The 26,770-nt window shown below is 45.9% G+C and overlaps 1 protein-coding gene across 22 annotated transcripts in view; it reads left to right on the top strand.

Moving 5' to 3' along the window:
• The window catches only part of TRPM3 (transient receptor potential cation channel subfamily M member 3), a gene marked incomplete at its 5' end in the record, with an annotated part of 786,868 nt that overhangs the window by 748,297 nt on the left and 11,801 nt on the right, over positions 1-26,770 (top strand). For all 22 annotated transcript variants that reach the window (XM_080819682.1, XM_080819679.1, XM_080819696.1 and 19 more), the window contains 3 exons: positions 19,122-19,272; positions 19,393-19,592; positions 21,091-21,223. In XM_080819682.1, coding sequence (XP_080675808.1) covers positions 19,122-19,272; positions 19,393-19,592; positions 21,091-21,223 — 484 coding nt within the window. The remainder of the gene's footprint in view (positions 1-19,121; positions 19,273-19,392; positions 19,593-21,090; positions 21,224-26,770) is intronic.

The following is a 26,770-nucleotide window of genomic DNA, read 5'->3' as shown; positions in this document are numbered from 1 at the left end:
ATTAACATTTGTTGAGATCCCGGTACTGGGGTTGGCACAGGCCCAGGCACGTGATATCGCGGAGGAGCGTGCTGAGTCCTGGTTTACTGCGGCTGCGCACAAAGAGCAGAAGTGAAATGACTTGCTTCTGGCACACAGCCAGGAAGACAGATGTGGAACTGGGGTCCAGCCCTATCGAACTCCTAAGCCTGTGTTCTTATTTCTCCATGAAAACAGACGGCTGCATCCAGCTGACCCCACAGTCCTTCCTTTTCCCCTGCACCTCTGTGGGGACTGGACCCCAGTCCTGCATTTGTGTACTTAGCAACAACTTACCGAGTGCCTTAGCTGGCACTGCAGAGGAAGTAGCAAGCAAGAGATCTCTTCTTTGGTGGGAGTTACATCCTCCTGGGGGCAAGAGGGGGATAGGCCATTAGTAAACAAATAAATAAGCTATTTGGGGGGGTCAAAATAAGTCCCATAAGGAAAGTAAGTTGAAGTAATAGACAAGGGGGTCATTGGCTGAGGAGTTGGGAGTAGAGTTTAACATAGGATGGTCAGGGAAAGGCCTTGAAGAGATAAGGTTGTGTTGAACCATGAATGATGAAAACAGGTGTGACAAGTACAGGGGAGAGAATGTTCCAGTCAGAGAGAACAGTAAGGACCCATGCCCTGTGGTTGGAGTGATCTAGATGTGTTCGGCAAGGATCAGAAAGAATATCAGTGTGATTAGAGTTTAAGGTCAAAAGCAGCTCAGGTTGGTGTAACATGTCATGGTGAAATGCTTGGGGTCCGGTGTGTGACTTAATTCTAAATTATGGACTGAATTTAAAAACAGCATCAGCAGCTCTGCCGTAGTGCAGGAAACAGCACACCACCATTTGCCAACAGGAGGGCAGGGAATCTTCTAGAAGTCAGTGGTGGCTTCCAGAGTCAGGAGGGGAGCTCTCTCCAGTGTTGGAGCCATCCTGGGGCCTCACTGAAAGTTTTCTCTGGCCCTGGGGTGGTGACACCTTGGCTATTCTCAGAAGCACAATCATGGATGAGTTAGACACTCACATGAAAAATACATCCTCCCTCCTAAGAGGAGATTTACCTGACTCCTATGAGGAAGTTAGAATAGCATTCATCATCCAAACTGTGAACCTCCCAGTAATGTAAACAGGAAGAATGAAGCATTTGTAAATGAGACATGGCTCACAGATGGCTCAGAATATTACAAATTGGGAAGAGCCTGCTGAAAGGTGTTGGCTCCCCAGGTACCAGCGGCATGTACTGGATATGACATCCTCAGGGGAAAAGCCTCACAGAAGAGTCGGCTTTGAGGAGTGATCATTAGTCCCATCACAATTCACATTTATGGAGTGCCTGGTGTGGCGGGAGAACTGGGTTAAGAATGCTTTGAGTCTGCGTGACCAGGGAGAGCCCAGGTCAGAACCAGGAGCCAGACACTCAGAATCCCTGCTCTGACAGCGCCGATCACTCTGTGACCTTGCAAGTGAGCGGACCTCTCTGTTCATTAGCATTCTTAACAAATTAAGGACAGGAAGGAGGTCTGCTTTGGTGTGCGTCCCCACATCCACGTCCGGAACATGGTGAAGACAAAGCAATCCTTCCCAAATGAATATAACAAGCCCCAGAAATACATGTTCATGCCTATTAGTGTGTGTTTTGAAGCTTAAATCTGCATCAATGTCAGGGCGTGATGGGTTCAAAGAAAAACATTAATAATTAATAGCACTGGTGACGTGCAGATGTGCCAAATTAATGCAAGCGATACCCAAAGGACCGAAGTTTGGGAAAGAACGAAGCTGAAATTTGCACTTTAAAAGACACAACATCCAGAACTATTCAGAGATAGGATGATATTGGTAATACCAGGGGAAGGAAGAAGTGTACCAGGCGTATTTACCGGGTTGAGTCTTATAATGCCAAAGCTTGCAAAGCTGTTAGTTGAGCCTCCAATTCCTTCTAGCAGGGCAGCTAGCTCCAGACAGATGCAGGAGCTTTGAATTGTCTAAACAGAGGTCCTCCCAGCCTCCTCTGTGCTATGGTGTCCTTTTGAAACCAAGCCCACTGAAACAACGAAGCCAAAAGAAACAGTCTCAGATAGCATGCCTCTCTGTCTTCCCAGCAAAGCGGAACCAAGGTTCCCTTGCTCCTGCCCATCATGGAAAGCCGTGATTTTGTGTGCCCTATTGTGTCTGCCTTCTCGTCAACCCGGTAGTCGCTCTAGATACCTAACACAATTATTCCTCTCTTAGCGTGTTGCGCAAAGATTTAGATTTAGAACGTCCTCCGTTCCAGGCCCTAGGCTGTGTGCTGGGAGTACAATAATGAGCAAAGCCAGGGAAGCTCCTGCCTCTTGGGGAGCCTAGTGGAGGCATCAGGTATCAAACACAGAATCACACAAATACTTAATCCTAAACTCTGATAAGTGTATATTCAAGAAATAGAAGAAATTGGAGTATTTACACAAGGAGACTCAGGGAAGGGCTTTCTGAATAAGTGACTTTAAAGCTATGCTATGCAGAGCAAGTAAGAGCTTGCCAGGTAACAAGTAGGAAAGGAGCCAGGGAGGGGGGCATAGTATGTGTCAAGGCCCTGTAGCAGGGAGGAGGTAACTGTTGCCAGTAACTGAGAGGAGACCAGCATGGTAGGAACATAACATGCGTGGGCAAGGGGGGAGAAATTGTATTAAATAAAGCTGAAGGGCAAATGAGGGTCAAGTTGAGCAGGGTCTTTTAGGCCAATGTAAAGTAATGAATATTCTCCTACGTTTCATTGAAAGTCTACGAAGGGTAGACTCGTCGCAGGAATTGAGTTGTGGCAGTATTGGTGGGGTGTGTGTACGTAAGCATGTGCGTAGGCATGTGTGTAGGTGATGTGAGTTGCATGATTTGATCAGTCAGCAACAATCCAAGGGTTACCAGTGGGTCCCTCTTGAGGGTCTGACAAGCACCAGATCGTGCAGATTAGGAGCTGAAAGACCTGACTTCCAGGCTAAGTCTTGCCTTCCTGTGCTGGTGACATGGACCCGCACCCAGCTCCAAGGAATGAACAGGAGCCATTGAACATCAGCTACACTGGTGGTAGTCTTGACTAGGGCAGCATGGCCCCCATAGTTTGGAAATTTTGTCTTGAAATTCAAAGAGTGTGTCTCTTTGCCCTCTCTGATTCAGGTGTGCCACTAGCATGTGGCAGGTGGAGTCCAAGGAGAACCTGTATCCTAAAACGCACAGGATATTCCCACAATCAAGCACTGCTCTCTGCCCCACACAGCTTTGTGCTGTTCCAGCACATACACACATGTGTTATGGTCATCAGAGCCTAACTCCATCATACCTTTAAAGGCATAATGTTTTTGCATGGTTTCTGTAAGCAGTGGGTTTTTCCAGGAAAGAAACACCATGAAAATTGAGGGCGGTGGTTATTTTGTTGGCTTTGGACCTTTCCCAAGGGTGGTTCACCCCTTGAGAAAATGAGCTCACCAATGACAGTGCCACTCACTGTCCTTGAGTCCTCGATCAGTCTGTACATTTGTGTCTGTCTCATTTGTGAACGGCCTTCCTACGGGTATAAGAATCTGACCACGTTACTAGGGCTTATAGAGTAGTCAGACCTGAGCATTTATATATGGAAATGTTTATTATTTTATTACATGTCATTTTCCTTGTATTGCCCCTTTATATTAAAGTTAGGATATTATATTGATTTTACTGTACTCACTGACCATGAGTACAGATAAATTATACCCTCTATAAATTTTTTACTCAGAATAGTAAACAAGGCATTTGAAAATATTTATTGTTTAAAAAAAGGTGTTGGGTCTGATAAGGTTGAGAACAACTGAGCAAGCCTGTTCAGTGCTTCAGAATGCTGTGGTTTTGGCATTGTAGCTACTTACCATGAATGTTTGGATGGTCTCTCGGTAACTGTAGCATACAGAGAATTCTGTGTAAGAATTGTAGACCCACAGAGGTACCAAGATTGACATCACCAATGAGAAGTCATGTTGGTATCATATACCCCCAAGATAATATGATGAGAAGGACATTTGACATTTTGGTGTTCTTCCCAAGAGTCCGTAACCCCAGTCTAATCATTAGGGGGAGAAAATAAACTCAAATTATTAATTTCCTACTCTGTAAAACAGACTGGGAGTTGATTTCCCACTCTGTAAAACAGACTGGGATTCCTTAAGACTGTCAAGGTCATGAAAAACATGGAAGACTAAGAACTGTCACAAACCAGAGGCGACAAAGGGGACAGAATGACCAAATGCAACATAGTGTCCTGGATGGGACCCTGAGAGAGAGAAAGAACATTAGTGAAAAATGGGAAAAATGTTGGATCAGGTCTGAAGTTTGATTAATAGAAGTGGACCCATGTAAGTTTGTTCATTTTGGCAAATGTAAAATGGTTGTGGATGATTCTAACTTTAGAGGACACTGGGTAAAGGGCATTTGGGAATTCTCTGGACTAGCTTTGCAACTTTTCTTTAAGTCTAAAGTTATTTTATTTTTTAAGTCCGTTGTAAAACACACACACACACACACACACACACATATAGGAAGATGCTAGGAGGTCCCATACTTAGATACAACTTAAGGAATTTCTTTAAAGATATAAAATAATCATCCCCTGAAAGGACACAAAGTAGAAGAAATGTCACGTCCTCTCTAGACCCTCACACCCCAAGGTCAGTATATGAAGAAGACAAAGATGCCATGGGAGCCACTGGTGGCTAAAATGTAAAAACACCGTGTCCTTGGTAAGATACAAAAGCCAGGAGATGTGGTAGAAATGGAGGGAACGGCGGGGGCAGGGCAGTTGGACAGACTGAGACCAAGCTTTGGAGGACAGGACGGGCATTGCACATGAGACAGAAAGTCTGATTGACAGAAGCAAGAAGGATTACTAAGTAGGCTATTCTTGGGGACAGTTTGTCTCAAGTGGTAATGAGATGTGAGGGTAAGACAAATAATAATACCGAATACTTAAGTGGGCTATCTGTATATCAAGCACTGTCCCACGTGTTTGTGAATGCACCCTCATTTCCTCCCCATAATAATCCTAGAAGGAAGGATTATGGCCCCTGGTTTTAATGGACAAATGAACCGAGGCACAGAGAATATCACGCACGTATTTGATTGAACCCTGTGACGTTGCCATTTCTGTAGAAACCGGTCATACAGCTTGACCTAATAAGTAACTTGCCTCTGTGCACAGCTATTCGAGAGCTGGTGCTGGACTTTGAAACCTGGCAGCTGGCTCAGGAGCCTGGGCTGGGGACTGTCAACCAGAGGGCCTCTTACAGGAAGGGCCGGCATTTACTGAGTGCTCACTACGTTTTGGGCACTATCTAAAGCTCTACGTGGATCAACAACTCATTTCCCTCTGCAGCAACACTCTTGAGGTACTTTTGATTATCACCCAATTTATGGTAGAGGAAACTGAGGCCCAGAGAGCTTCGGTGGCCTGCCATAGGTTACCCAGCTAACAAATGGCAGAGCTGGGATTTGAACCCAGACTGCGGGCTCTGGATCATGTTTCCGGGGCTTTCTGCCTCTCGTGGGTACAGGTGCAATACGGCAGCATTGACGGAGACTGGCTTTCACAGCATTCTGAGAATCTGGAGAGAGGAAGCTTCCCCTGTGCAACCTCAAAGCAGGTGTCAAGGGCCTTGCATTTGCTAGGACATGCAGGAGGGGGACATTGGATCTTCTGGCCAGCTCAAAACAAATGGCATTGTTATTCTGGGGGAACAGAAAATTGACCTTAGAATCTCTTCAAAAAATCAGCATGGAAATAAAAGTGAATGAAAGACAGTGGAGCAAAAGAAGAGAATGTTGAGAGACCGGGAGAAGAGTTCTGTGCTGGAGCCATTTGGAATCCAGTACTTCGTTTGCAATGGGCTGGCTTCTCTCTACTCTTAGATGACTTGCCGGACATCCCATGGACATTTGGTGCATGGATCTACTCTACCCAGCAGTGATATGGTCATGTCAGAATGGCCCAATACTTAATCGACTTAATTTACACCAGGATTCTCTTAGGTGGAGAAGAAAGAAAATAGCCAAATGTTGCTTGTCTGGCAAATTAACTTTTTACAATGTCATTGCATAATAGGATCTAAACCTTTACTAATATGAAATGCCAACTGAATCCAAATTAGCAACAACAACAAAAAATCTGTACTATGTAATTTTAAGAAATGCAAGTCCATTGTTTTTACATGTATACCATATGTTAAATTAAGCTAGCTACAGATTGCCTAGCAAGAAGATTCTACACAAATAAAGAGTCCCAGACTCCGAAGTAACTCCAATCTTGATCACTAAGTAATTCAGACTGCCAAATCCACACAAAGATGGAAACCTCCTTGGCTTTACCTCTTCAAATCTCAAAGTAGAGCAGATTAAGTGCCATTATTCATGGATCAATATTCTGGGTCAGTTGTGTGGAAATACAACTTAGACTACAAACAGGCCTGAACAAGACACAGGTACCCAAAAAATTCATTTATTCATATGAAAACCTAATTAATTAAATGAAAAGAGGGCTGCAATGAATATATTATTGGCACCACTTTGCTCACTGGGCCGTGTGTACCTGTCATAACAATGGCAGCTCTCTCTAATTCTGAAGCACATAAACATGACTGTGAACATCTCGATTGGTCTCAGATGCTCACACACTTCCACCAGTCGGTCAGGCCAGATCCCTTTGCTTGATATTCCTCAACTCAACATCATACTGTAATCTGGGATCAGTTGGAGCAGAGCATATCCATGGCAACCACGGATATAACCAGTTCCTTTACTCACCTAGTAACGTGAAGTAATAGGCTAATTGCTCCTGACACACAGCAAAACAAGGTTTGGCTCTGTTCACTGATTATACATTATTTTAGGCCATGCCTCACCCTTTGCCCAACAGATCCCACTGCAAACCCAACACCGTGGTGCTAAATGAAGCCCTCCGTCACCATCTATACCTTCTAGTGAAGTGGGGAGATCTCGGTTTCCATGGGTTAAAAACAGTCTGTTTACACAGTTGACTGGAGTAAAGGAGACCTGAAGAGGACTGAAGTGGAGTCTTCAAACCTATGAGATGAAGCAGCTTGTCCAACACCCTATGAATGGCACTTCTGGGTCAAGAATTATTGTTCATGACCCTTCCAAAAAATACCAGCTTACTTGGTTCCAAAAGCAGCAGTGGACAATCAATAAAATGAAAACTGGGCTTTGTAATTTCTTGCACTATATTTGTGGTGATCAGTCTACATTTTCCATTTATATTGAATGTATTGTCCACGTAGATGTGGTTCTAAAGTAAGCATGTTGGCCAAAAATTACTTATGCTCAAACTTACACTCTCGGAAGTCTTCATCTGAGTATTCCCTATGGATATCACCATTTGGGGGCGCCTGACCCAGACAAAAGAATGAAACACAAGGAAGTCTATATGCAGACGTCTGGACCTTCAACTTTAACGTAGCCGTCAACTGCCTCATCACGAGACATGAAACAGTACGGTAGCTAAGATGATGGACTGTCTTGGGAATTCAGGCTCTGAGGCCTCTTACTAGCTGTATGCTGTTGAGCAAGTGACTTCCTATTTGGGCCTCAGTTTATTTATCTGTAGAATGGACATAATAGTACCTACCGGGTATGCACTAAATTATTTCTCCCCAAATTTATGTGTTGAATCCCCAGGCCCCAGTGTAACTATGTTGAGGCCTTTAGAAGGTAACTAGATTTAGAGGAAATGAGAGGGGCCCTCATGATGAGCTTAGTGCCCATTTAATAACAGACTGTGGAAGGCTTGCTTCCTCTCTCTCTCTCTCTCTCTCTCTCTCTCTGCCATATGAGGATACAGTGAGAAGATGGCTGTCCGCAAACCAGAGGGCGGGCTCTCGCTGGAGAACCAATTCATCTGGCTCCTAGGTCTTAGACTTTCCAGCCTCCAGAATTGGGGGAAGTTAATATCTGTTGTCTAAGCCCCCCAGTCTATGGCATTTTTATTAGGACAGTTTGACTCACTAAGACACTACCTTGTATTTTTCTCCTGTTTTTTAGGAGCTGAAATTTATAAAGCATGCAGAATACTTCCTGGGATATAGCAAGTGCTTTATTATTTGTCAAATGGAATTTTAAACAGCAAATGAGCAGATGAGAAATCCTCAAGTGTTTCTTGCTGGATTTTCACCACGTTGTCCTCATGTTCCGCCTCTGTAACCTTATTACCTTTTTTTAAAAAGCGCATTTGTTATTATGATGATGAAATGAGCTAATATATGTGAAAGCATCCGGCTAGACTCTGACATAGAATCTCTAAGATGGTTGGAACTATGGTTTATTTGCTATATAATTCTAAATCCTTGTACCTGAGTTTGAAACTTGTTTGATCAGACCCATATCAGCCCTGTTCTTTGAAAGCCCATAGATGAACATCCGCCTTATATGTCTGTCCACGTTGGCACGTCCTGTTGCGGCCCCAAGGAGCGGTGATCACTCTTGTTCCATTGGACATTGGTTTTCTGTCACCTACAGTAGCACTGCATCTCACCCTGGGATTTGACTGTACCCAGGCGGACGGTAGATGCGCACGGGAGGCCGCTGCTCTGTATCTTGCTAGCTAACTTAGCAGTCCAGCTGAACTTGACCCCATAGCTCTCTTAGCGGCTCTCTCTCCTCTCTTCCTGGGTGTGGCTGTGCTCACCCACATGTGTGTATGTGTCATGGCTCAGCGTGTGGCCCAGAGCCTGCATATTAATCATTCTCCTTTGACTCGATGGTTGGACAATATATGGGGAAAGAAAGAACATTCCGTTATAAACGCCCTGCATTTGTAGCACACTAACTGGTCCACCAGAGAACCCAGAGAGCAGCCTTTGCTTCATGATGAGTCAAGGCGTAGAGCAGGGAAGCCCGGCTTTTTCCTCTTCTAGGCAGGCCTCAGAAACGAGCCCATTTCATACCGCTTGTAATTTAATGTTCACATTCTCCCGAAGGTCTCCTCAGACCGACTTGGCCACAGGAAACGCCACCACCCAGCATTATTAGAGTGGAGCCGCGTGAAGCAGAAACTTATTTTAAAAATGGGATGGCCGTGTTTTTAAAAAAACAAATACAGGTCAGCGGTCTCATCAGCAGCGTATGCTTTGTGCAATGACAAAGTGAAGTCATCTCTCTTCCAGCACTCTCTTCAACTCAGCTGTTGGTTTGTGAAAACAGCAGCATCCTTGTTGGGGGAAGAAGGAGGACCCAGGTCTGAGAGGAAAATGCAGTTGCTACATCAACCATCTATTTCACTTTATTTTTTTTTTAATTTTTTTTTTAAAGATTTTATTTATTTATTTGACAGACGGAGATCACAAGTAGGCAGAGAAGCAGGCAGAGAGAGAGGAGGAAGTGGCTCCCTGCTGAGCAGAGAGCCCAATATGGGGCTTGATCCCAGGACTCGATCTCAGGACTCAATCCCAGGACTCAATCCCAGGACTCTGGGATCATGACCTGAGCCGAAGGCAGAGGCTTTAACCCACTGAGCCACCCAGGCGCCCCCCCATCTATTTCACTTTAAAAAGCAGTCACAACCTTCCTGTCTTCAGGAGCTGTGAGCTCAAACCCACTCTTTCTCTTCATAAACTGTGAGAGCCGCGCACTCTGCGGAGTACAACGGTCCACACATTTTTCAGACTTATCCGCTGGCCACAGCTTTTGGTGGGAGTCCTGCACCAGGGGAGGTTAAGATACTCAAGTCACCAAGGGGGTTGCCTGTACCTGGGCTTGTTGTTCTTTGACACGGTGGGTACAGCAGTTGGCACCAAACAGCTGCTGCCAAAGGGTTTCAAGAAAAGGTGGGTTTGTGTCCCGAAGCCATCCTGCGAACCCTGGCCCCTCCCCCAGGCTCACACTGTGAGCATGTCTTCTGTCTAGAAGAGGTGATTTAGCTCAAGTCAGATGAGAAACCAGCTCTGCCTTTGGCCAATAGAGGCAGGACAGCCCTTCATGTGGGTGGGATCATGAGAATGCTCGTGTGAGCCGGGCACTGGTTTTGATGAGCTCCCCGTTTCTCTCTGGCAGGTGGGTGCAGAGGGGAGTCTGAGAGTCCCTGTTGCAGACTGCGCAGGACCAAAATTCAGCCGGCTTCAGCTCTCCCACCTGGGGACAGGGGTTTGGTCCCGATTTCATTTAAGGGCATCAGGGAGCTGTTGAGAAAAAACAGAAGCCATGAAGAGAGGGCTCACTTAGTAGAGCAAGAAACCACCGGGCAGGAGCTAAATTAGGTGAAGGGGGTGAAGGGGAATTACTGTTTCTTTAGTAGAGCCAGGAAGGATGACAGAAAGTAATAGCACCTTATCACTATCTGACTGGATCTGCCCAAGGCCCCACAGGATGCCCTCCCTCCACCCCTCAGTGATCTTTCCTCTTACTAAGTTCCTGTGCCCTGCACTACTTCACACAAGAGAACTCGCCTGTGGCTCACAGAATGCAGCAAGCATGTGACTACCCCAGGGCCTTTGCACTGGCAGTGCCTGCTGCCTAATGCACCCTGTCGCCAGAGAGCATCTTGTCCAACACCCTCACTGACTCCCACCTCACCTTCTCTGTGTGGCTCCCAGCCACCCACACGTCCTCCTGATCCTCTTGCCCTTGCCTTGCCCTTTTTTCTTCCACAATGCTTATCGCCTACTAGCACACCACTTTGTTTACTCATTTATTAGGTTCGTGTTTATTTTCTGCCCACCCACTCCCATCCCCAGCCCTTCCCTGTGCAGGCAGTAGAAGGGCAGCGGTCTCTGGTGTGCCATCACCCGTGTACCCCAAGCCCTCAGAACAGGGTAAGGGACTCTATTAGTACTTGAAAGAATGATGAGGGAAGCTGGACAGGCATCATCATCGTTATTCATATTATTTCTACTACTATGATGTCAAACTTAGACTTGAGGACACTGAGGCTCAGATACAGGAACTGACCTACTGAGTAGTATACAGATAGCAAAATGTCCAGTCTAGGGCTCAGACTGAGCCCACCTACAGTCAGTGCCTTGTGTCCAGGGACTTCAGAACATGACTTAGTAAGATGGTTCCCCCCTCTTAGTAGATCCCCGAACGGGAAATGTACAGCAATGTGATTATTTAAAATATTCCAACCACAATTAACAGCAAAGTGCTTTTCCCTATCCTTCCCCTCTCTGTGCCCCCAGCCTTGCATCTCCATTTGACCTGCACCCGAGTTTCTTACCTTTAACAGATCACTCATATAAGGTGAAAGTGTTCATTGCAACTGGCGTATGTCAGTGTTGCCCGGGGAGAGAAAGTATTTGTTAATCTACTATACGTAGATGTGCTGCGCTGCAACCGTGTACTAGAATCACAATGCTGTTTATATTTAGCATACAGCTGGACTTGTACTCACAACATGGCAGCAAGTGATGGGCACTGGTGAGCCCGCCCACAGGAGTTTAGGTTGAAGCAGAACGTGGACCACCTCTGGTCTAGATTTTCTGCTGTTGGAGGAGCATCCGTTGAAGTGTGAAAAGCTCATGTTTAATTTTTTTTTAAGACTTTATTTGTTTATTTGACAGACAGAGATCACAAATAGGCAGAGAGGCAGGCAGAGAGAGAGAGAGGGAAGCAGGTTCCCTGCTGAACAGAGAGCCTGATGTAGGGCTCGATCCCAGGACCTTGAGATCATGACCTGAGCCGAAGGCAGAGGCTTTAAACCACTGAGCCACCCAGGCACCCCAAAGCTCACATTTTAATAGGAAACAGAGACAAGTGGGCTCTTATTTACGTGAAGCTGGCCCTCACGTAACAGGAGAGGGGCAGGGTGAACAGAGCCCAGGCAAGATGGGTCAGAGGGCCACCAAGAGGGAAGTGTGCCAGCAGACAGAGCCAGGAGCATGAGCTGTGAGTGTAAATGGATTTCTTGCGTTGTCGCTTACCAGGGAATTCGTAAATAATGTCAGCGGGAACTCGTGTTTGCTTGTAAATGCTTTACTGAATATTAGGGGCCACATTGATTGTTTCCCTTGATGTCAGTAACTCTGGGGGCACGATCCAGTGGGAATCGGCAGGAGCCATGGATCATTTTTGTGGAGCCGTTACAGCTTCGCGTCTGTGATGTACGTCTGTATGTCTACATGGAGATATGCCCAGTCTGGCTCTCAGGACTGATGTTTCTCAGCACAGGAAGCCCTGCAGGGAGATTGCTGGTTCTTTTGATAAGACGCTCCCTCCTGAAGAAGAGCGTGGTTCTTCCCTCTTCGGGCACCTTATGGAATAGATGAATGGGTTTCTGAAAAATCATGCAATCCCTTTTTAAACAAAAGCATGGAACATATTCCTGTGGCATGACGGCTAAGATGGTGTGGACCCACTGGGGAAACCTTCCACGGTTAAGGCCATGAGAATGGATTCAAGCTCCCCACATCTGTGACGGAAGGAGAAGGGATATTGTTGCCACATGAGGAGCTATGACAAGAACCTCCCAGTCAAGAATGACCGTGGAGATGGACGGTGACACAAAGATCTGGGAGAGTAAATCATTTATTTGACTTTCTTGGACTTTTGTTTTGTTGTTTTTGGTCTGAAGAAGAAAAAATCTCTTGTAATCGTAGTTTGTTTAGGCAAATAGCAAAAGGAGTGAGGTGAGCCCTCAGTAAAATTGTAAGTTAAATGCTTTTTATTTCTGTCCTTCCAACATTTTCCTGAGCCCCCTCCATAACTGCCATGAATTCCCAGCACTCTGGATCACGGTCCCCTCTCAAGAAACTTCTAGCCCAAGATGCTGATTCCCTAAGGTGTGAATGACTGTCCTCAACAACAGAAAAATGGTAATTGTGAGAAAACAAAACCCACTCAAACTAGAATAAATAAAGACCGACTCGAAGTGTATGAGAGGAAACCTCAGAGACATTCAAAGACAGGAAGCAAAGCGTGACGTGCGCTGACTGGAAATGAAACTGGAAGTGGTTTGGGGAAGCCAGACTCCGAAGACACGACCACTCTCGTCTGCCTTCTCACCACTTCCCTCCAGCCTCAGTCAGTCATCTCCCTGACTCTCCCCTCTCCTCCCTCCCCTCTCTCTCCGCTCCTTCCCTCTGATGACTTGCTTTCCTTTGATCTAACTTGGTCTGACTCCAGTGATGTTTCAGGGAAGCTCCTGGCATCCTCTCCCTCAAGTTTCTGCACCTCAGTTTAAGTTCTAAAGACAGAGTCTGGTTAGTCATTGGTCATTCAGTGAATTTGCTCCTCTTTGGGTGGTGATGGGAATGGCCCTACACTGGGGGTTTGGGGGGGGGGTTAGTGAAGACCTTAGGGCTTTGTCTGCCTTGAAAGGCAGACTGTCTCTCCTAGCTGTGAGCAGTGCAAAGGATGTTGAGTGTGCATATCAGTATGTATTGTCATTGTCTCTTGGCCATGGATATGGACATTACCTGATGCCCAGGGACCCACCACCCTAGAAGGTGTGGCTTAAAGCTGTAAACGTATCCAGCTCAGGAGGGTGTGGGCTGGCTGGACGGCTCTCCTGGTCATGGCTGGGCTCAGTCACGTGCCAGGGACTCAGCTGGCTGTCAGCTGATCCAGACCAGCCTGAGCTCCAGCCACAGAAGTGACTAGAATCAGAGGTGCGTGTGTCCTCCTCCAGCAGACTAGCTTGGGCATGTTCCTCATGGTTATGACTGGGGTGGAAGAGTGGAAACAGAAGCGTTCAAGGGTTTTGTCTAGGCTTCTCTGTGGATCCCATTTGCTAACATCCCATTGGCCAAAGACACTCACATGGCCAAACTCAGAATCAAGGAGCCAAAAAATAGCTTCTACTTGTTTGGTGAGAGAAACTGTCAGATCACATGGCCAAGGAGCTTCGCTGTGTGGGGAGGAGACAAACTGGAGCCGTTAGTGCAGTCGGTCCAGTGTGTCATGGCAACAAACTCGCGGACCCGTGCTACAGGCTACCTCCTGCCCCAGCAAGACTTGCCCACAATCTTTCTGATACTAATTCCCAATCCAAAGAATGAATACCAAGGTTGGACTTTTGAAGCCTCTCAAATAACATCAAAAAACGACAATTTTGTCACCATGTGAACTACATGTATTGAATAGTAAGACCGGAGAACTAAGGCAACAGAGGGAAGTGAATTTCTCCCCCATAATACATGCCCCACCCACACCCATGACTCACACATGACCCACCTTGACTTGTGACATCCTGCTTTCTCATTCACCAGATGAAAAAAAAAAGAGGCATATTCAGTTTAGTAGTGCTTTTTAAGTGGCTCAAGGCTGAACATGTGTGCAAATAGCAAGTAGACCAGAAGCCCTGAAGAGTCCAAGGCTTTGTCATTGGTGCCCCCTGCAGTGGGGCATGTCAGACAGTGGGGGTTAATTATTTGATTGGTTTTGGGCTCAGGGTAGAAAGTGTAAGGCTTCTACAAGTGACCTACAGGGATAGACCTACAGGGATAGATTAGCTACAGGGATAGACCATCCAGTCTGCGAGTTATTCTGGTCTTTTACTCCTCGCCACAGAAACACAGAGTAACAGAAAAACAGGACTAGATGGGCTTGGAAATCATCTAGTCCAGCATTTTTCAATCATTAGTCACATAAACCATTCATTGTTTTGTAGAAATGTGTTCTAGTCTTTGATGGTTTTAGAGAAATTGGCTTCTTTTTCAAAGCTAAATTATTTTTTAAAATGTATCATCATGACCCTAAGTTGAAAAATCAGTGTGATTTTATAGAAATAGAAGATAACCATAAAACAAACAGAACGACCACCACCTTGTTATGAAATTCTGTCCAGTCGTTTGAGCCTTAAGCCTGTCTAATTTTCACTAATAAAGGAGTTCAGCAAAAATGAAGCAAGTGTTAAAGGAGTATTATCCTCAACTGGCATATTCTTTCTGATGGAGTCAGGGAGATCAAAGGGGACTTGAAAAGGTCATCAGTTTCTCACTATCCGATTCAGTGTTATTCAGTGCCCTGCCCCTGTATTCTAAAATCATCTTGGACTTCCTGAGTTGTCATGTGTGCCCCGTGCTGTAGGGAATAGCATTCCCTACATTCACATATGGAGAAACTGAGGCCTCTTCTCTCTCCTTCCTGACAGTTACCTTTGTGCCACATCACTACTGCTTTGCCTCTTACCTAGCAGTTTGGCTCGGGGAAGGGCAAAGAAGTGAAACACAAAAGAAGTCAGAGGCAGAGCTGACAGATGGTGCTTTTGACTCTACAAAGTTGGAGCTTCCCTGGTTTTCAATTACACCTGCTCTTCCTGTCCTCCTTTACTGGAAGACATAGACGGTAGCCCTCCTGAAAGAAATAGAAAGTTGCCCCCCACTTCCATAAGGAAAACTCCGGTCTGGCTCCACCACCCCCCAAGACATTTAGATCAGGAACCTTCTAGAAGGATGTAGCCATACGAAGGGAAGCATCTCCAGTTGTCTTGCCAAAAAAAGCATTGTGTGAGAAGAGAGCAGAGCCATCTAAATCTAATTCACCCTTGGAGTAGGCCATAGAAGCTGTGCTAATGGAATTCTAAATCCTCTGGCAGACTGTATGGATTTTCAAAAGGAGGTGGAGAAATCCTTTTTGTCCTGTTATCTTCTCAAGATGGATTTTTAGTTGAAAATCCTTCCTTAAAAAAAGATAGGATAAATGTAGTCATACACTTAACTAAGCTCTTTATTCCATTGACTGTGATCTGGAATAAGCTTTTGAGACGTTTCTTCAGACAGGAGGGGAAGGGACAATCTTGGAGAAATACCCTTCTTCGTCATATTTTTAAGGATGACTCTGATTATATCAAACACCGCTTAGTGTTTCATTTTAATTTTCTGTTACTCTTTGGGGAAAAGGTACTGTGTGCATTTAAAAAAAGTTTCTTTTCCACATATATTATAGGATGGAATTAAAAGGGCATGCATCTTAATCTTTGCAACATGGGTGCCTACACCTGATGCCTATAATGTGAGTGAGATTTCTTTCTTCACTCTCTGACTTTGTTACCTCATCTGAATGGCTCAGGCCATTATTCATGGTGATGGAAACGAGAAAAAAATCAGATGCCTATGGGCTTGTGTCTGCATTTGTTCATAACAGAAAGGCTCCCCTCAGCCCTGTGTAGGCTCTTTCTTCAGAGACACAGTGGGAACTTTGTAGTCAAGAAGGCTTGCACGGACCTCCTGACGCTGTTCTTTCTGACTCTGAGATCCGGACAGGGATCCTCAAGCTTTCTGAGCCTCAGGTCTTCAACTGTAAAATGGGGATAAGGAGATCTATTGTGTCAAAATATTGTCACAATTAAAATAAGGCGGTATAACTAAAGCTCGTAGCACAGGGCCTGACTTTTAAGCATGCGCTAGGTGGTCACTTCTATTATTATGTATTACTACATCGGAAAGGCCATTTGAGATAAATCAGAATACTTACCAGCTCTGGGGTCAGAGGGAAGACAGGACTCACTTCTTCGTTCATCACTGTATCTCCAGTCCCCGTTCCGCTAGCAGGTAGCAAGCACTCGGTATTTTTTTTTTTTTTTTGGATGAATGTTTGAATGGTTCTGGCATTACCCCTCATTAGCTGTGTGATCTTGGGTAAGGCACCCAAGGGTATGTCACCGCTTGTGAAGTGCCCAGAGCAGAGGCTGGCACATGCTATGCTCTCCCCACGGGTGTCCTCCAGTCTCTACTGTCCTTCACTTTTGAGGATCCCAGATAAAGAACTGGGATCGGCATTTCCTGGGGAAGATAGCAGGGGAGACTTTATTCAAGGGGGTGGAGAGCTACTACAATGGCAGTTCACGATAGGAGAGAGAGATTGGGCCCAACTCTGAATGCAGCCAGGGAAACCAGAAATCGGTGGGTAGGTCAGTAGCTGGAAAATCAGGAAGAGGAAATACCAGGGTAAGGGGGTTCCTGCCCTACAGGCCAAACCGGCTTCTTGGCAAGGGCTGGCTAAGGTGGTCAAGACACCGGCTGGGGGATGGTGGAGGATGAGAAAATGGAGCAGATATTGGTGGTGACGAGTTATTAAGGGTGGGAATTCTGGCCAAAGCGCTTAGCAGGATTCTTGCTGAAAATGACAATGAAGAGACAAAAGTCCAGGCCTAGCTGAAAAAGAGCCCAGAAGAGCCTGAGCAGAGCTTAGCCAGGCAGAGAGTTTCTGTCAATACCTCGCCCAGTCCTGGCTGGAAAGGAGCAGAAAGTGAGCTGGGGTGGGTTTCAGAAAGCTACGTGAACGTTGAAAACTGAACAGGGTGCACCCAAGGTGGAGCACGGGAATGGGAGCGAGGTTTCGGAGGGGCCTTCTGGAAGCAAAAGCAGCATGGCTGAAAATCAGGAAGTAAGAGAGAGCGTGACATTTCTAGGAACCGCAAGAGACTCAGTCCAGTTTGTACGCTGCGGAGGGGCAGGAAGTGGCAAGAGGTGGCACAAGGCCAGACACCCTCAGAGTTCGGACTTCGTCCTGAAGCACGGCGGGGGGGCTCCATCACTGGGTTTTCCTTCCAAGGGAGTAGATGATCAGCTCCTTCCAGAGGACTCTCTTGGGTGGTTTTAGTGCCCCACATGCCAGTAATAATGATGCTGGAACACACCTGACCCCAATACACAATCACCTTGCAGCCTGATCCAAACAAAGCATCTTTTCTGGCTGTAAAGCATCTTTTCTGTCTTAGTGTCCTGACATTAAAAAACTCTTTTGGGCTAAGAACATGCATTTTGGGGCTTGAGAGAATGTCAGAAATCACATACACTTGCAAGCCTAAGTCTAGCTCAGTGACTCTCCTGAGTGGGACCTGGAAAGTTTTGAAGGAAAGAAATACCCTTTCCCCGGCCACCCTCAGAGATTCTGGTTCAGTTGTCTGGGGGTGGAATGGGCATCGGCATATTTTAAAGCTCCCCAGCACAGCCGGGGTTGAGAACCACGATGGCGTGCCCCACGCAGCCACGTTAGCTCTCCAGAAGGGAATGAACCTCCCTTGCCAGATACTCCAGCCGAGACTCTGGACCAGCATTGCAAACCTTCCTGGCAGACCTTCAAAAGCTGCCTATAGAACTGCTGAGACCTCTGTAGGCCCCACCGCTTCCTACAGGCAGGCCACCTTCTAAAGCCAGTAGGAGGCAGCTGGAGAAGGAGAGGGACCTCACGTCTCCCTGCTCACCTCCAGGCACCGTCTCACTCCCCAGCCGTGTTCTCGGCGCAGCACTAAGAAGCTCTGTCAAAGATTTGCTTTTCCCCTGAATTTACCTGGAAACTCCAAGCGGGCCTCATTAGCACATTACTCACACTCCCCCAGTCCCACACATCACCTTCCTCCTCGCCCCCACCTCCAGAACTTTCTTTTTTTTTTTTTTTTTTTTCCCACTTGCCCACTTATTCAGTGCAGTTGGGTTCTGTGCCCTGGGCCCTTGAAAAGCACATTTTCGGAATGGAAATGCCACCGGAAGAAAGCAGGTAACTAAGGGCTCCAGGGTCCCAGCTCATCACCTCTCATTGGCCTCCTGGCGAAACGCCATCCATCAGGGGCGCCCAGCAGCAAGCCCTCCACATACCTCCCAAGGTGCTGCCCTGCTTTACGCCTTCCACGTTGAGACAGCAGATCCTTAGCTTGGTGCCCCTGGGTTGTTCCCCACAGCAATTAGCTGCTGCCCTGTGTTAATTCCAATCAATAACCCGCTGCCACTACTCCTACGCCTGGCTGGACGCTGCAGCCTCCATGGCACATTTTGGAAGTAACTTGCTGGGGCAGTGAGACTCTGCACCCCCAGCCTCTCCCCAGGAAAGCCCTTGACAGGCTTCCTCCTGACAGCCAGTATCCTTCACTGAGTGTCGGGGGGCAAGGGACAGGGTGAGCAAGCAGCGGTCCCAACACCTCTTTCATGTCCGGTGACAACTCGGGAGCCAAACAAGCTCCCCTCTGGGATCCATCCCTTGGGATATCACAAAGCTTTCATTTTTCTAGTTGGCTTTTTTAGAATTCTTTTTTTTTCCTTTTTGTTTGAGATGGCCGTCTTTTTCCTCCATCTTTAAAAAACCCTCTCTCCTTCAAATCAGTCCCCCCCCCTTTTTTTTTAAATCACAGAACCACAGTATCTCATTTCTTGCCTCTGTTGCTTCCTTCAGCTCCCTGTGGACAGAATGAGACCCGGGAGGATGGCAAAATCATTCAGTTGCCTCCCTGCAAGACGGGAGCCTGGATTGTGCCGGCCATCATGGCCTGCTACCTTTTAGTGGCGAACATCCTGCTGGTCAACCTGCTCATCGCTGTCTTTAAGTAAGTGGGTCCTTCCTCGGAGGACTTGGGACGGAGTGGGAGGCCAGGGGAGGGCAGGCTCCGGTGCCTGAGAAAGGAGTGACTTGATTCTCCCTTGATTCTCTCTCATCTCTATTTCAGCAATACATTCTTTGAGGTAAAATCCATATCCAACCAAGTGTGGAAGTTTCAGAGGTATCAGCTTATCATGACTTTCCACGAAAGGCCGGTTCTGCCCCCACCTCTGATCATCTTTAGCCACATGACCATGATCTTCCAGCATCTGTGCTGCCGATGGCGAAAACACGAGAGCGACCCAGACGAGAGGGACTACGGCCTGAGTAAGCTTCGGGTGACGGCCCTGGGCCACCACAAAGCAGGGATTCCCACTGCCTCCTGCAGACAGTCATGTAGGACCCCATGCCCACCTGATTATGCCTGTAGGACTTCATGAGGAAACCAGCCCTGCTCTCTATTAGTCAAAGGAAAAACAGAAAACGCACGATCTACCTTCTACCCAGTGTTTCTAAAAGGAGGTTCTATTGGCATTGGGGTGGAATAATTCTTCACTGTGTGGGATTGTCCCACACATCACAGAAGATTTAGCACACCCGGCCTCCACACATTGAATATCAATAGCTCCTGCAGGTCCCTAAATGTCCCTCAGTACCCCACCCACACTTAGGAACCACTGGGAGTCCAGCCCCATACAGGCAAGTTCCTGTGGTTTCTCCAAGTGTGTTAAGTAGAGCACCTACATTAAATCTACTGGACCAGAGCCTCTGGGATTGGGGCCCAGGGGGTACCTCTTGGTGATCACTGGTGCGCCAAAGCTGAAACCAAAGCCACTTCCTCAATGGCTTCTCAAAGTCTAAAGCTTTTAACAACGTCCCTGACAAAACAATGCTCAGCTTCGTTCTAGACATTAAAACTAGTGAGTCGAAGAGGGCCGGGAATTCCAGAAGTTACTATTTCCACTAGAAACACAAATCTAGGCAAATAGAAAGCTTAGTGGGAAAAGGGTTCACGTTTCCACTGGGCTCTTTCTACGGCTGTATCAGTTATGAATTACTCTCCCTGATAGTTACAGAAAACCGGACTAACAACAACACAAATCAATGCAGTTGAATTTTTCTCGTGTAACCAAAAGTGAAGGGGTAGGAGTCCAGAGCTCAGCAGTGGCTCCCTGAAGTCCACGACCCTGCGTTCCGTTCTAGGCTCTGCTCTTCCCTCTTGCACTGTCTTATCTCGTGGGAGCAAAATAGCTGCTGTCTTCCCAGTCATCACATTCGTGTTCCAGACAGGAAGAAGGGGAAGGTGAGAAATGTGCAGAGAAGCAGCTCCCTCTGACGAGTTGATCAGGAAGGCAGAACCTCTTCCCAACACACCACCCCTCCCTGCAGCACACTTCTTTCTCTGGAGCCAAACTGGGTCTTGTGGTTGCTGCCAACCTCAGAGGAGGCTGGAGATGTGTGGATGTGGCTTTCCAGCCTCAGCTGTGGGCGTCTGCCACACTCCACAAACCAGAAACGGAGCTTTTGAGTAACCTGCTTTTTCTTTGACTTAGCTCCTTTCTCAGCCTTACAATGTGTATAATGTGAACCCGTCCCTGCAGTAAACCAGACACACTCAGAACTTCAGGGCTCCGGAGTGAGCCTAACACACAGAAGGAGCACAAGGACAGAGGTCACCCGACTGGGTCTGGAGTTAGCCTGACACTTAGTAAAGAATTTCAACCCCTTTTCTGAACGTTGATTAAATGAGGAATGTCATTAGGCCCACAGATCAGACGCCATTGCTTGTCCTTCCTGTCTTACATCGCTCACTCTTTTTCCACAGAGTTGTTCATAACTGATGATGAGCTCAAGAAAGTACATGATTTCGAAGAGCAGTGCATAGAGGAATATTTCAGAGAAAAGGATGATCGATTCAACTCGTCCAATGATGAGAGGATACGGGTGACTTCGGAAAGGTATGTTCCATGGGCACACGCCTCTCACAAGGATGTTTTATGTCATGGCATGCCTTATCAGCTATGTTTGTTTGCACAGCCCCCCAAAACAGAGATTCCCCTTGTGTTTATTTTTATTGCCCAAGCTCATGAAAGAATGGAACATTGTCTGAAGCATCTAGAGACCAAAATCCCATACTTAGAGATCCTGGACTTCTCCAGGAGGCAATAGCACCCACTCTTCTGGACACTAGGTTGTTGAGTCTAGGACAGGTTTGCTGGCTCAGACCAGAAATTGGAACATTCCCGCCCAGACACCAACCAAGAGAGACCCAGCCCGAGGTCTCTCCTTGGGCTGGGTCTCCAGCGGGTGGGTGTTTCGTGTAGATCTCCAGACATCTTTTCAGGAGGAGTAGAACAGTCCTCATACCTGGTTCATACGGATATTCAGTGCCTCTGAATCAGCAGCAGCCAGAGACTTGTGAATTAGGTACAATAATGGATGAGGGGTTTTTATCAGAATTATTTTGTTTTATTCTTCTTATAGAACAATATGAAAACAAATGAAGAGAAGCTAGATTCTTCTAGCCAGTGGTGATATACTTGCAGATCTCACTGGTCAAACAGTTTTGTGAACCAGTAACACTCTAAGAAAAAAAAAAAAATCCCAAAATATAAAGAAAGAATCCTGGAAGTGTAATGCAAAGGGATTTACATTTTCTCATTTTTCTCGTTTTGCTGTAGGCTAATAAACACTTCATTCTGGGCTGGCATGTTCAAAACCCAGCATTTGGGAACCATTCTGGTAAAGAATGTGCAGACTTACAAAGCTTGGTGTAACTTTCAATTGTAAGCATTTGAGACATGAAGATGGCACTATTATAAATAGTGGGGAAAGGCATTATATTGATGACTTCAGTTGATATGATTTAGACTTCTAAGATATGAATCAGTGACCTCGAGTTTTCAAGAAACGACATTTTATCTGCTTACCCACTTTGTACACTCTCTAGTGGCACTGTAGAAATTACACAAGCGGCGTTCTTCTGTCCCTGACGCTTCGTTTCTTTGAAGAATGCAGTCTAGATAAGCAGGTATATACACACATGCCATTGAGTGATTGTATCCATTGGTACTCTGCCAATATTAACAAAGTTTAAAGCTGTGCACAAATTTTATGCACATCTGTCATTGCACAATAGAGCATTCTAGGACGATATGATGTGAAGCAATTTTCTGGCAAACAGAGGAAGGAGCTGTAAATCTAAAAATCTCTCATTCTAGGGCCTTGAAAAAGCTATTTATTAATGGACATATAGCCATGTGGTTTCCAGAAAACTGTGCCACGTGGACACATTGTCTGTTGCTCAGACATATTTCCAAAGCATATGTGCATGAGACTTTGAAATGCTTTTTGATCTCAAAAAGCTACAGACCTGGGATCAAAGAAAGGTAGGGGGGAGGAGTATTGAGATACAAGGAAACCTTCACCTCTCTGGGGAAGTAGAATGAGGCGGATGGGCGCCAGCACCTGTGAACATGTTTTGACCATGCCACCAATTCCTTGGAACCGGATAGAAGCAGGAAGGAACTATATATAACACCTTACCTGAGCCTCTCACACCTACCTGCAAGCACTTGCAGGAGACTCCTTCCCCAAGACCATCTTCCTCTGGGTGTGGTTACAGAGCTCTGCCCTCAAGGACGATGACCAAGATTTCCAGAAATTCAGGACAGATCACAGGCACCCCCTTCCTGTGTCTTAGGCATTAACTAGCTTTCCGGAGGAATGGAGGCCTGGGGGACCAGGACAAGCTCACGACCAAGCTCAGGTGCCAGAGACGTGCATCTAAGCCCAGGTCTCATCCTGCTTCTGTTGCTTCTGTCTGTGTTTGTTTGGGGTTTGATTTTTGTTGGTGATGGTAGTGGTGGTATTGGTTTGTTTGGCATTTGCAAGTGTACCAAAAAATCGTTAAAAACTAGAGTTGCACTCTGCCCAACAAACACCACAAGGTGCATGAGGGAACGAAGATCAACCAAGGAAGTAGGGGACCCATATTACCCATCTCACGCACTCTCTAGGACATATCCTTTCTGAGTGGAATGGCCGGTGAAATCACATGTCCTGTTTACATTCAACAGATAGACAACATATAATAGATAATAAATGATAGATAATACACATATATGTAATATATGCACACACCCATTTGGATAGTTACATGTTTAATTTACGTAATTAACTGTACACATATGAATAAGATATTATATAATTCTCCCTTCATGTTAAACAGCCCCAATACAGGGATTTGAGATCAGAAAAATTAAGAGCTGGCTCTGCTCTGCTAAAAGACTTGGGAAAAGGATTTCTTTACATAGCGAGCCCCACATTCCTCTCTCTGCTACCGACTGTAAAATATAACTTATTTATATAAGTTTTACTTGCATAAATCTTTTTAGAAATACAAAGATACTTCCATAATTGTCAACTTAAATGCATCATTCCTAAGTCATATTTTTGCACCCAAATGTTATATAAAGAGCGCAATACAATATTTGAGAGATCACTAACACCTCATAGGAATTGATTCTGAAAAATCCTTCTTTTCTCCATTATATTCATTTTATCTCATTGTTGACTTGGTAAGTATACCTGCTATGCCTTCACCGTAATTCCTCAGATGCCCACCAGCACAGACCAGGTGAATCAAGACAGAACCAAGACATTGGCATGACTCCAGAAATACCTTCCATTGACAATACTGGCCCCTGTTCCACCACCTCTCCTTTTGTTAATAACCAGCCAGATATCCACGTTTCTCCCTTCATCCCAGTGTGTCAGCCTCCCTGCTAAAATCACTAGGTACTCCATCCCAAACATTATGCATCTGTGTTACTGTATTCTAAATTATCAAGACAAGATGACTGCTGTGCCCATAAAGTCTCCTGTTAAAGAACTCTACCTTTTTAAATACTCAAAAAGTACCATCTGCTTAACTATATGCTACTGAGCTGTTCTGTAATGCTGCCTAGAATTTATGTCAAACTCATATAATTCCTATAATTCAGGAACTTTTCATATCAGAAAGACCTTTTCCTATCTCTAGTCTCCTGGCATTTCTTTTTTATTTCCCACTGGTTATTAAGGGTTGCCTACATTTTCTAGTGATCGCAGCTGCAAGTTCTTAACTCACTTAAAGCAGGGTTTGCACACTGGTGGCTCTTGGGCAACATCTGCCCGCAGAGGGCTCTTGGGTTAGTCTTACAGTGATGGTTGAAATCTATTCTGAGTGCCTCTGGCCTGGGCATCCCCTCTGCTGCCACCGCATCCCTGCTTCTGTCCTCACATGCTTCCCTGCTTCACCTGCTTACTTGATCTGCCCTCCCCGTAGGCATTTAACTCTCAGACCCACGACTGAGAGCTTCCAGATCACCCTCCCCATCACCCTACCTGTCAAGTTCCACTTGTCAGAAGAAGTTGCAGTTTGAATTTTCTTCTCTCCAGTAACAATTTAAGCAAAGTAGGATATACATGGTTTCTAGCATCACTTATCGAACATCATCATTCCTGAGCCAAAGGGCTTTGTGCCCTTTTTGCTCTTCACCTAGATCCAAAAAAAAGGAAGAGTCATGTGACTATTAATAGTGTATTCAACTTCTAATTTTCATAACAAAGGGAGACAAGAATAACTTCAGATAAATGAGACTCATAAGTAATCAAAAACCAGTATAAGCCAAGAAAGATGAGCTTTACCCACCTCCCAACCATATCTTTTTCCCAGTGCTGATCTTTGGTATCTCTGCTGATTGAGTTGGATTTAAATTGCGTTCCCTTTTCCTTCCCAGGATGATGAGAAAGATGACTGGTCCAAAAGGAAGGGAAGGGGACCCCAAGGGACTTGAATAATTCACAAATTAGGTGTCAGTCTATGGAGAAGCCAGAGTTTGCTTTATTTGTTCTGCATCATTGCCTTTCATTTGAAAACCTGTGTGAGCACACCCTCTCCCCCAGCAAGAGGCCCTGTGATTGGTTCATGTGGTACGGGATTGTGTTTGCCCCTCATCCTGTAGCCATCCTACTGCTAGCACTCCAGGGAGGTTGTTTATTTTTTTTTAAATTCAATTTAATTGACATATAGTGTATTATTAGTTTTAGAGGTAGAATTGAGTGATTCATCAGTTGCATACAACACCCAGTGCTCATTACTTCAAGTGCTCTCCTTAATGCCCATCCCCCGGTTACCCTCTACCCCCCACCTCCCCTCCAGCAACTCTCAGTTTGTTCCCTAGAGCTAAGAGTCTCTTATGATTTGCCTCCCTCTCTGTTTCCATCTTATTTTATTTGAGATTTTAAAACAGGCATGGCAGGGCGCCTGGGTGGCTCAGTTGATTAAGCATCTGCCTTCAGCTCAGGTCATGATCCCAGGGTCCCAGGATCAAGTCCAAATAGGGTTCCCCGCCCAGTAGAGAGCCTGCTTCTCCCCCTCCCTCTGCCACTTGCCCTGCTTGTGTGCTCTCTTCCTCTGTCTTTACCAAATAAATAAATTAACCTTTTTAAAAAAATAAGTGAAACAGGCATGGCCTGCCAATCCTCAGCTTTCTTTTACTGCATTTCCTTTGACCACATTTTGAGGATATCAGGAAAGAAAATGAATTTGTAGAAAATAACAGTTCTTAAGAAATTGCACTTTGAAGCTGACATTTTCTGTGTCATTAGAATCTTCTTGTGAAGGCTCTTTTCTCCATCATATTGGCCATTAGAGGCTCGTTGTCTTCTTCCCTGTGCTTTTCAACAACCCATTGCGTGCCCTCTGGTGGGGTCCCAGCTGTCACTTTCTTGGGCACCCAGGGATAGGAGACGTCACGTCCTTCCAGGACCCTGTCATGCCCCTCTTGTTCTTGCCTCCTAAGTGATGCTGATAAGCCCTGTGAAGCCTAGAGACGTGAAAAAGGGAAAGAAGAAAAGAGTGTTCTTCCCACACGGCTCTTCCTTCCCGTGGTCCCTCTTTTTCATCCTTACTTAGTGACTTCCTGTATCTCTCTCCTTGAGACTTCCTATCGATTCATAAATTCTTACCAATCTTACTTCTGCTTTATCTCCTGAGTGTTTGGACCAGAGTCAGCAACTAGTGACTGCAATCGTGACCCAAAACTCTCAGCTCCTCCTTCACACCTATTTATATCAGTGATACACACCCATGTACAATCACTTCTCAAAAAAATGTTCTGGGAGGCCTGGGTGGCTCAGTCGGTTAAGCCGATGCCTTTGGCTCAGATCATGATCCCAGGGTCCTGGGATCAAGTCCCACATTGGGCTCCTTGCTCGGCGGGGAGCCTTCTCTCTCCGCCTCTGCCTACCACTCTGCCTGCTTGTGTGTGTGCGCGCGCACGCGCGCGCTCTCTCTCTCTCTCTCTCTCTGACAAATAAATAAATAAATAAAATCTTTTAAAAAAACATTTTAAGACTAAGGGAGGCACTCTGTTTATGGAACAAACATGTAAATTTGATTCCAGGATCTTTTCTTCTCTTCTAACTCTTGTATTAAACCTCTACAGTTATATTCACGA

Source organism: Martes martes (genome assembly GCF_963455335.1).
Source record: "Martes martes genome assembly, chromosome: 12".
In the NCBI taxonomy this organism is placed as follows: Eukaryota; Metazoa; Chordata; class Mammalia; order Carnivora; family Mustelidae; genus Martes; species Martes martes.
This window is presented reverse-complemented; position numbering and strand designations above follow the sequence as displayed.